The sequence below is a fragment of the Miscanthus floridulus genome, unplaced genomic scaffold, assembly GCF_019320115.1.
Source record: "Miscanthus floridulus cultivar M001 unplaced genomic scaffold, ASM1932011v1 os_1969_1_2, whole genome shotgun sequence".
In the NCBI taxonomy this organism is placed as follows: domain Eukaryota; kingdom Viridiplantae; phylum Streptophyta; class Magnoliopsida; order Poales; family Poaceae; genus Miscanthus; species Miscanthus floridulus.
Window position 1 is genome coordinate 26052 of NW_027098017.1, and position 10528 is coordinate 36579.

A 10528-nucleotide genomic window follows, 5' to 3' on the forward strand; every position below is an offset into this window, starting at 1 on the left:
ATGCTGGTGCGCCGCACACATGCAGTGAGGATCTGCCGGCGCTCGCGGCCTGGCGGCGCGCCGCCACCTCGAAAGCGAGGGCGCACAAGAGAGAGATGCGTGCAACGGGGGGAGGGGAGGCGGCTACACCCACTATGGCAGAACCGCCTAATCTAATGCCTCACAGGAGTGCTTGTCTTCCATTAGACACTAAGCACTCGAGGGAGAACACTAAATTACTCAGTTTCGTCGGGCACACCCCAGGGGAGAACCCAAAAATCCACATTTTCGCCATCAGGATCACAAATGAGAGAATAAAACTTACATCATGCTTAACCATTTCTTACATCACTTTTAATACAACATCAGAGTATAATATTTATTAATATAACAGCGGAATATAATTATATTATCAGAGTATGAACAATTTAATTGAATAGCGGAATATAAAAAGGTGATCAGAATTACAGCGGAAATAAACATCTATTCATGACATGATGAAGTATTGATATATAAGCTATAACCACAGATTATAAAGCTTTCATTTATAAAAACATTTGGTGAGAGTTATAAATAAAAACTACGATCATAGCGTAAAGGAATCCTCGCTGAGCCCACCAGGAGGTATCCACACATAAGGGTTAGCTCTAGCATCCACCTGTCACCTGCAGCAGGGGGAATATAACCCTGAGTACTCAATTGTACTCAGCAAGACTTACCCGATAGGAGGAAGAAAAGACTCCAAGGATATGCAAGGCTATCTGGCTTGTGAGTTTATTGCATTGCAGGAAGCATTACTAAGTGTGCGTCCTTATATTCGGTTTTTATTAATAACTGCATTGGTTAATTAACTAACCATTCTAAATAAGCACCTGTGCTACTTTCAAGCAGGTGGTAAGCAATCAGATTTTCTTTTTCCATCTTTCATCTTCGGTTCTTACTAAGATGCTAGGCATGAAACAGGCCGTACTGGATTGCCCGGTGATTCGTGAATCAATGCCCCCAGCTGGGTACCCCCAAAACACATGCCCCACTTGTACCCAAGGCACAAGCAGGACCAACCCATCACTCTCCTATCCCAGGTGTCTAGGTCCCCGTCCAAACTTGGACTCCAAGCCCCCACATCCTGAGTCTCGGACTCCGTGTGGTGCAAGGTCCTCCACCATCCCCACCTCCAATCAGTCGATCCGGAAAGAGCCGGATCCGCGATAAGAGATCAACAAGTCTTCCAAGCGCCCATACCCAAGTATGTGCCCGGGATAATAAGTCTGTGACTTGCCTCGATGGCTTATGCAACAATCGGTCCTTAACCGACTAGACAGGGAAAGCAGTGTAACCCAGCCATGCCCCGCGTCCACAGCGACACAACCTCTTACACCCACCAATACCCAAACCATATCCCTGCCCGGTCACCAGTTTATCTTTCCACCATTTATATTTTCCAAGTGATAATAATACAGTAATATATTTCTTATCTCTCGCGAGTGACAGTCAATCACTCGACTTCTACCGGAGTCCTGTAGCATAGCAATCTACACGATCTTGTAATACTAGTAAGACTTATAGGATAAAGATAGGTATATGCAAGTGGGTTTCAATCAACTCCTTAAAACTTAATGCACAAATATAATTTAAACTGCAGAAAGTAGGGGTTATGCACCGGGGCTTGCTTGGGTAAGATATACATTAAAAGTTAGTATCTGCATCCTCAGATCATCCACCAACATCTGAATAGAAAGCCCATTGCATCATCTCCTAGAGAGAGTACCATTACACCATCTTCGAATTTTCAATCATCCTCCAATTGATCCGTTGGTCCATCATCGCACCTATATGATATGTAATACGATGCAATGCAAAGATGTAATTAATCAACTGCAATCGTGACTCGTAAAATACGACATACGCCACTCGAGTTAATGGGCTAGTTCTAACGACGATCGTACTTAGGCTACATATACACGTTGTCGGAAAAGGCGTCATTTCCCAATAATTATTTTAGTTATATAAACCAACGTTTTTCTTTATTTCGTTCTATCTGATTTACTATATTTGAAATAGGACATCATTGTCTATCTAGCAACTAATTATTCTAGAGCTACAAAAATTATAGTGAGTACCTATTATTGCTAGGAGCCTACTGTACATATTTTAGATTCAACAATATTACCAATTTATCATGAAAATTCCTACAATTTATATTTTACAATATTAAGTACCTTAAATTAAATATATAGCTTCCAAGAAAATTATCAAACTATGTGAATAAAATATCCTAACAGGTAGATCATGATTTTAGAGACTCAACCAAACTGGTTTTACCATTTTTGGATAACTACACAATTTTATATTGATTTTACAAATTTGCCTTATACGCGAATTTAGAAATTGCTTTAGAAAAACAAATGGGCCAGCGATCACCTACCCGGCCTAGTGGCCCAAGGCAGGGATCCGCGCACCCGCGGCCCAGGTGCGGTGGCCGTCCCAGCAGCACGGTTCGGCCCACGGCGCGCACTGGCGCGAGCAGCCCAGCGGAAGCGGCACACGGCTGGCCCAGCGCAAGGCGATCAGCCCAACAGCGCGGCTAGGCAGGGCACGGCAACGGCGCGGGCAGCCAACGTTAGGCTGGCCCAACAAACCGCGCGTGGGGCCACAGGCTGGCCCAAGCGGCGTGGCCCAGTTAGTTTTGTCTTTAAAACCGGTGCGACAAAGTACATGTGCACTATGCCGTGGACCGAGTCTGCTGGTCGAGGATCGGTGGAAGTGGGTGCAAGCAGTCCACCGTGGACCCAGTCCATGAGTGAAGAGGTTAGTATTGGTGTATTTCCATTGTATTTCTGGAATTCTTTTTCTACAGGAAAATGGCCATAAATCACGCATGATGTCGGAGTGACATCATCAAGCTAACAAGCCAAAGCTAACAAGCGAGCACAGCCAGCTGCTTGCTCACCGGAGTCGCACGTTTGCGTGCGTGCGTGCGTGCCAGGCAGTAGACTTGACCCGGTGACGGCTGCGGCGCCATGGACATCACGGCGAGAGTTGGCCGGCGCAAACGCGACTCTGAGCCACAGGGCACTACAGACAACGGAACATAGCGCAAAACAGAGAAGAGCTTACCATGAGATGGCTAACGAGGTTGGGTGGCGCAGTGAAAACTTGGGAGGTTCCCGTCCACGTGCACGACGATCACAGTGTCCATGGCGGCGGCATCAGCGATGTTCCCGACCGGCGGAGCCACCCCTAGAAAAACTGTGCAGATGAAATGTGAAGGACATCAAGGAGGACCCGAACAAGGTCAAGATCAAGGATAAAGTGATCAAAGAGGGTGCGACCATGGTGGCGCTCAGTTCGGTGAGCTCGGTGGCCGGCGACGGGTAAGACGGCTTGCATTTGCTCACCGCTCAATGATAACTCGTAGGGCTTGATCTAGAGGCTAGCTAAGGACCCTATGAGCTCGTGGATGCAAGTAATTGGGGGGAGGTGAGTGGCAGCTCGGAGCTCTGCTCAACCATAGCGGCCATGGCGGCGTCCGTAGCCGCGAGCAACAGCGCGAGCGAGATGGGAATGGGGAGGGCGAGGCAGGGGCGGACCTAGTGGGTGGTCAGGGTGGTCCACCGACCACCCTGTGGGCCACCTGTCCACTACACCCTGTGGGCCACCTGACCATACATCATGCTGTACGAGATACAGCTCTTCGCGTGCGCATGACTATGGCTCTTTGTGTGCTCTACGACGACGACTTCTTTGTTGCCTGTTTCATCCGGAGGTGGGTCGGTCATGGGGCCCATGACTATGGCTTGGGCCACGTACATCCGGCCCAAGCAGGCAAGCACGCGCTGCGGCGCTAGACCCAGGCCTCGTCTATGAGACTACGATGATCCAGATTGCTCTTCGCGTGCGCCAGCGCTGGCTCTAGCTCGACTGCTCGGTGCTGTGCCCAGCGCGCCCGCCGCCGCCCTTCCAGCACTCCAGCAGATCATCGCCCGTCGCTTTGCCTGGCCTGGCCATTGCCTACAAGACTGATCGAGTGATCGTTGTGCTTCCTCAGTTCCTCAGGTGATACACCCCGTCCATCCCTGCTTCCTCAGTTCTAGATTTTTTCTTCCGATCGTTAGTTTTGCTAATTGGCGAGTGTTTTTTCCAGAACTCTTGAGTCTTGAATTATGAAAAGAAACGGAGACATTCGATCCCTTTTTCAGAAAGCAGCAAAGAAGGCGGCTGCTATTGACCCACCTCCGGATGTAAATATTGTGGAAGAGCAGAATCAAGAAGAAGATAGAGTACAAGTTGAAGAAATTGCAGATCATTTGCCCTCGCCCCCGCTAGCATCACCGCCACCGCCCACATCAAAGCCGTCGGCATATGACATCAATCGCCTACCATATGATCTAGGTGAAAGGCTGCCCATTGAAGATTATCCTGTTAATGATCAAGATGCAATTCGTAGAGCATATATTACTAAAGGTGCTTGCAAACCTTATATCCATGATTTTCCATACCGAAACATTGGAGGCGTACCTCGTCGATTCAGTATACAATGGTTGCATAATTATGAGTGGCTTGAATATAGTGTCAAGAAGGATTCTGCATTTTGCTTCATATGCTACTTGTTCAAGAAGGGCAGTGGGTCAAAAACTTTTATTGTTGATGGATGGAATAATTGGAATATAGGAATCACAGCACTTCTCAAACATTCTGGTTCTAGGACACATAAAGCAGCTCAAGAGAAGTACATTGGTTTTATGAATCCCAAGGTAGCAATTGATTATAACATTGACAAGTGGAGTGAGGAGGAGCTTTGTCTTTACAAGAAAAGATTGACATATTCACTTAGATGTATCAAGTTTCTTTTGCATCAAGGATTGGCATTCCGTGGACATGATGAAAGTGAAGAGTCTAGCAACAGAGGCAACTTCATTGAACTTTTAAAGTTTCTTACAGGAAATAGTGAAGAAGTGAACAAGTATGTCTTGAACAATGCACCAGGTAATTGCACTTTGACTAGCCCAAAGATACAAAAGCAAATTATTCACTGTTGTGCCATAGAAACTAGAAAGAAAATAATTGAGGAACTTGGTGATGAGCCCTATGCAATTTTAGCTGATGAGTCTAGTGATATAATACATAAAGAACAACTAGCTCTTTGCTTGCGTTATGTTGATAAACTTGGAAGGCCATGTGAGCACTTTATTGGAGTTGTTCATGTAGATGATACTACCTCTTTGTCACTTAAGAAAGCAATTGAAGTTTTACTTGTTAGTAATGGATTGAGTATGCAGCAGATTAGAGATCAAGGTTATGATGGGGCTAGCAATATGAAAGGAGATATTAAAGGGCTCAAAACTTTAATCATGCAAGAATCACCTTCCGCTTATTATATTCATTGCTTTGCATATCAACTCTAACTAGTTCTTGTTGCTGTTGCCAAAGGAAATACTGACTGCAAGACTTTTTTTGATCAAGTATCTATCTTGTTGAACATTGTTGGGGTTTCTTGCAAGCGTCATGATATGCTTCGAAATGCTAGGCTTGAGAATGTCAAGAAAGCACTAGAGTGTGGTGAGCTTGAATCAGGGAGTGGATTAAATCAAGAGATGGATTTGCCTAGGCCTGGTGACACTCGGTGGGGCTCTCATTACAAAACTATATGTAGCATCATCACTATATATTCCTCAATTCATGATGTGCTCATTGAACTTGGTGCTGATAATGCATATAAGGAAGATTGGACAAAGATGCATTTTGTGCTTAGAGCATTTGAAACCTTTGAGTTTGTTTTCTTTGTGCACTTAATGTATGTTATTCTTGGATATACAAATGAGTTATCTGAGTGCTTGCAAAGAAGGGATCAAGATATTCTTAATGCAATCTCACTTGTTAATGTGGCAAAGAGCAGAATGCAGGAGTTGAGGTCTAATGGTTGGGATAATTTTCTTCAGAAGGTCACTTCTTTTTGTATTAAACATGGTGTTGAAGTTCCTGCTATGGATGGTGCTTATGTGCCTTATGGAAAATCAGCACGGTATGCTCGTGCCCGAAACCAAACAAATGATGACCATTGCTTTTACCAGTGGCAACTGCGAGTGTTGTATGTCAGCCTTCAGTCCTTCCAACTCCTTTGCTTCTTTTGATGCACGAAAGGTACGTAGATTGGCTGAATTTTATCCTAAGGACTTCTCCAACAATGATTTGTTAAAACTGGAATTGCAACTTGATAATTATATTGATGACATGCGACAAGATGCTAGCTTCCAAGGTCTAGACAACATTGTTGATCTCTCAGTTAAGCTTATTGAAACAAAGAGACACAAAGTGTATGATATGGTGTACTTGCTTCTCAAATTGATATTGCTTTTACCAGTGGCAACTGCGAGTGTTGAAAGGGTATTTTCTGCATTGGTTATAGTGAAAACAAAGTCAAGGAATAAGATAGGTGATATTGTTTTGGATGATTGTCTAGTCACATTTATTGAGCGGGATATTTTCTTCCAAGTTAATGAAGATGATATAATAGAGACATTCATGTCATTGAGAAAGCGGCGGATAAACAAGTAATATTATAAGTCTCTCTCCTATTGTTATATTTCGAAGTATTTGTATTTCATTTGAACAATTTATATTAAGATTTGACGTCATTTTACCAAATTATAATATGGTTTTACCGAATTATAAATGGTTTACCGAATTGTATAAATTTTTTTTGCGGCGCATACCCTATGCAAAAATCTTGGGTCCGCCACTGGGGCGAGGTGTTCCACTTAAGCACGGCAAGGCGCGGGCAGCACAGTCAAGGGAGCAGCGCGCGACAAGGACGCGATATGCAGCAGCGCGGGACCAGGCGCAGCGAACGGATGGCGCGACGCACTTGAACTCGAAACAGTCAACCCGAGCCGAGGCAAGCGAGGCAGGGACGCGTCGCATCGTCACTGCGACTAGGGCCGGACGACCATGATGTGTGGGTAGCAGCAAGGCGACGGACGTGGCACGGGCAGCAGCACGAGGCCAGCACGGATGGGCAGCAAGCACAGCAGTGTGAGAGAAAACAAGCAAAACCATACATGATGGCAGCAGCGAGGACGAGAGTGGGCCAACGAGGAAGCAACGTGAGAGAGTAAAGAGACAGACAAAGACAAGCCACATCAGGCAAGCAGAGGCAGCACCTGTCGGAGGCAGTCCAAAGCAAGGAGGAACGGGCGATGGCTCGGCTGCTGGTGCTATAATAAAATGCGCTAGCTGCTGGTGCTCCCATTAAAATACTTGGACATGGCCACACTGGTACTGCATGTCATTGTAAGATAGAAAATACGCATAGGGACACTAGTACCATTGTTTTTTTATATATTTCTTTTAGAGTTATCGTCGTAACGTGTCTCTCTCTCTCTCTCTCTATATATATATATGCGGAAAATTTCAACAAAGTTCGAATTTAAATTTGATTCAACAGCTATATACATGTATATCGTTCTATTTATTAATGGATTTTATTTTATTTTATAAAAGTTGCTTTTCATGGTTCATCTAATAGAACAACCAGTTCGCTATCGATTGGTCAGAATCGTCGTTCGATATTCCTGAATATCTTTACGCACTGAGTAATCTAACTTGGGTGTTGATTCGAGTCCGCGAAACTAAGTCACACAAGATTCGCTTATCGCCTCAAGTACGTTTTAAATTTAAAACCCAAGAATTCGTTTCGAAAATTTTTCTTAGGCCTAAATCGCGGCACTAAACAAACTCGTAACACCGGGGGTGTTACACCCACCGCCGGGGCCTGGCCACGCCGATGCACCGGAGGCCGACCGATGCGGCCGCAGATCTGGAGAGAGCGAAAGGGAGAGGAAGAGAGAGAGGCACCGCTGGGCTGCCTGCGCTGCCGCCTCGTCCTATCCGCCTGGATGCGCCGCCGCGTGGAGAGAGAGAGAGAGAGGCAAAGAGAGAGGAGGTCGAGAGCAGAGAGAGAGAGAGGGAGGAAGGAGGCAGAGGGGGAAAAACTCACTCGCGGCTCACATATGCACGCGCTATAAACAACCAAGTGTCAGCAGTACATCCGCACACACAAACAGATAGTTTATGCATGCATGCAAAGCAAGCAAGGCCCCAGTAGTATGCACGCACGCGTACTCGCATGCGCGCCGACTACTATGCTAATTAGGCACCGGCCATGCATGCCGAGAATCCACCGTCCCCTGCTACGCGCCATCATCTATTTGCATGCTGCGTACAATTGTCCACTTGCTTCATCTATCCACTGCCGAATGCATGGAGGAAGGCTGGCTGTGACGCGCTTCATCTGAGTCATGGAATTTCAATCTAACGAACCAACTAAATAGAATATACGTAGACACCCTGGGAGGCCGCCGATTCGGTGCGCCATATATCTTTAATGCGGACCCATTCTCTCACAAATATCAATGGGCATGGAATGTAAAATCAAAGAGTGACAAGGGACAACGCAGTCCATCACCCAACCGAAGCATTCGAGGCATTCTTCAGGCATCAACCATACATGCATCTTATAAAAAAAACCATACATGCATCTTATAAAAAAAACCCATACATGCATGTCCCCTACCGTGCCTCTTCCTGCCAATTATATATGATGATGTCATGTGATGTGATGTTTATTGTGCAGCAGGAACACATATGAATGGGTAAGTTGCATACTCCCTCTCTCCCATAATACTCTCTCCATATTTCTTTAGATATCGTATTTGCCTTTGGTGCACACGCCAAGGAGAAGCCCAAAGAGAAAGGAGGGCTAGGAGTAATTAACCTTCGCCCCCAAAACGATGCCCTCCTCCTAAAACATTTGAGCAAATTTTATAATCGAGCAGATATCCCATGGATGCACCTTATTTGGAATAAATTCTATACCACTAAGGTGTCTCATGCAGCGAGAGTGGTGGGCTCTTTATGGTGGAAGGACGTACGTTATACGTCTCAATATCATTTTCAGAAAAATTGCCAAATGTGAGATAGGGGATGGTTCCTCACACTACGTAAAAAAAAGTTTGTAGCAACGGGGTATTTTTTTCTCTAAGGGCGGTTGGCATTAGAGCCATCCTTATAGTGACGTATTCGGGCTCCAGCACAGCAGCCGCCCCTACAAATAGCACAGTAGGGGCGGTTGGTAATACGAGCCGCCCCTACAAATGCGTCGATTTGTAGGGGTTGCTGGTAATACCAGCCGCCCCTGCTGTGTCCATTTGTAGGTGCGGCTGAATCACCGACCGCCCCTACAAATGCCCGCTGTATATATAGCGGCCAGAAAATTCTAACCCCCTCCTCTCTCTCTCAGTCTCTCTCCTCTTCGCTCCCTCTCTCCCTCGATGCGGACAGGGTGGCGGCGGCGGTGCCTGGCGCGAGCGGGCGCGGCGGCTACGGCTGCCTTTCTCCACCTCCTCCCCCCATCGCACCATTTCCTTTCTCGGCTCCTCCCCTCTTTGCCCGAGTCGCTAGCCTCCTCCCTGACCCGCCTCCTCCTGTCCTCGCCGTGGACCGCTTCCTCCACCTTCGCTTCCACAGCAGCCGAGCGAGGTCAACTCTTCCGCCGGCGGAGAGAGAGAGCGAGGGCGGGAGCGGGGAAGAGATGGGAGGGTCCCGGATCTGAGCCAAGCTGCACTCTCTGCACGCCCGTCACCGCCCACTGCCCAGGTCTTGTCGCCCCGCGTAGATCTACTGCTGCTCCTGAGGTAAATCGTCGATTGCTTGAACCGTACCTGGTAGATCCGGTATCTCCTCCTCCCCATCCCCTTCTCACGCGACGCAACTCAGGCGCCTACCCATCAGAACCCTAATCCTCTCTTTCCCTACTCGCGGAAGCCACCACCACTGGCAGGGAAAGCGGAAGGGAAGCACCTCGGCCCCGGCAAGATGGTGCTCGCGCAGCTGGGCAGGATCTCGCCACGGTGATCGATGAGAAGGTGCTCGACGACTGCCTCAACGAGATCTCGCGCACGCTCCTACAGGCTGATGTCCAGTTCAAGATGGTCCGCGACATGCAGGCCAACATCAAGCGCATCATCAACCTCGAGGCGCTTGCCGCAGGCACCAACAAGCGCCGCATCATGCAGCAAGTAAGGGGCGTACTGGTTCGTCGCCCCATCTGCGCAATCCGCGCCCAATCCGTCAAGAGCTTCGAGGGATTTCTGTGTAATGTGGGGTTAATATGTTCATCCCGTTGATTGCGTTAATTGATCTCTGTTGTTGTTGCTGTAGGCTGTCTTCACGGAACTCTGCAACATGCTAGATCCCAGGAAGCCTTCTTTCACTCCCAAAACGGGCAAGCCAAGCGTAGTCATGTTCGTTGGTCTGCAAGGTCAGTCTTCCTGTCGCTACGTTATGTCTCATGCTATGGTAGCTGCACATTTGCTCGAGTGACGTTTGGCAGATGGTTTTCTTTGTTCAAGAAGATCCTGAATTATTAAAACTTGATTTATTACGATCTAACCTAATTTGATATGTTTTTGACTTTGTCCATTCTTTTTTCTTATACAATAAAAAAGCCACTCCCCTGCAACGATATTAATTTAAATGAAACCGTTCAAAT

General features: G+C 46.9%; 1 protein-coding gene across 1 annotated transcript; it reads left to right on the forward strand.

Annotated features, from left to right (window-relative positions):
• Window positions 1-3312: 3312 nt before the first annotated feature.
• LOC136534473 (uncharacterized) lies at window positions 3313-10297 on the forward strand (the record flags this gene model as incomplete). Its single annotated transcript, XM_066526896.1, has 7 exons — window positions 3313-3330; window positions 4179-4965; window positions 5188-5274; window positions 5389-6001; window positions 6051-6530; window positions 9818-10055; window positions 10198-10297. Coding segments are annotated over exons 1-7 (2323 nt in total), but the record flags the coding sequence as incomplete, so codon positions are not given.
• Between the last annotated feature and the right edge of the window lie 231 nt (window positions 10298-10528).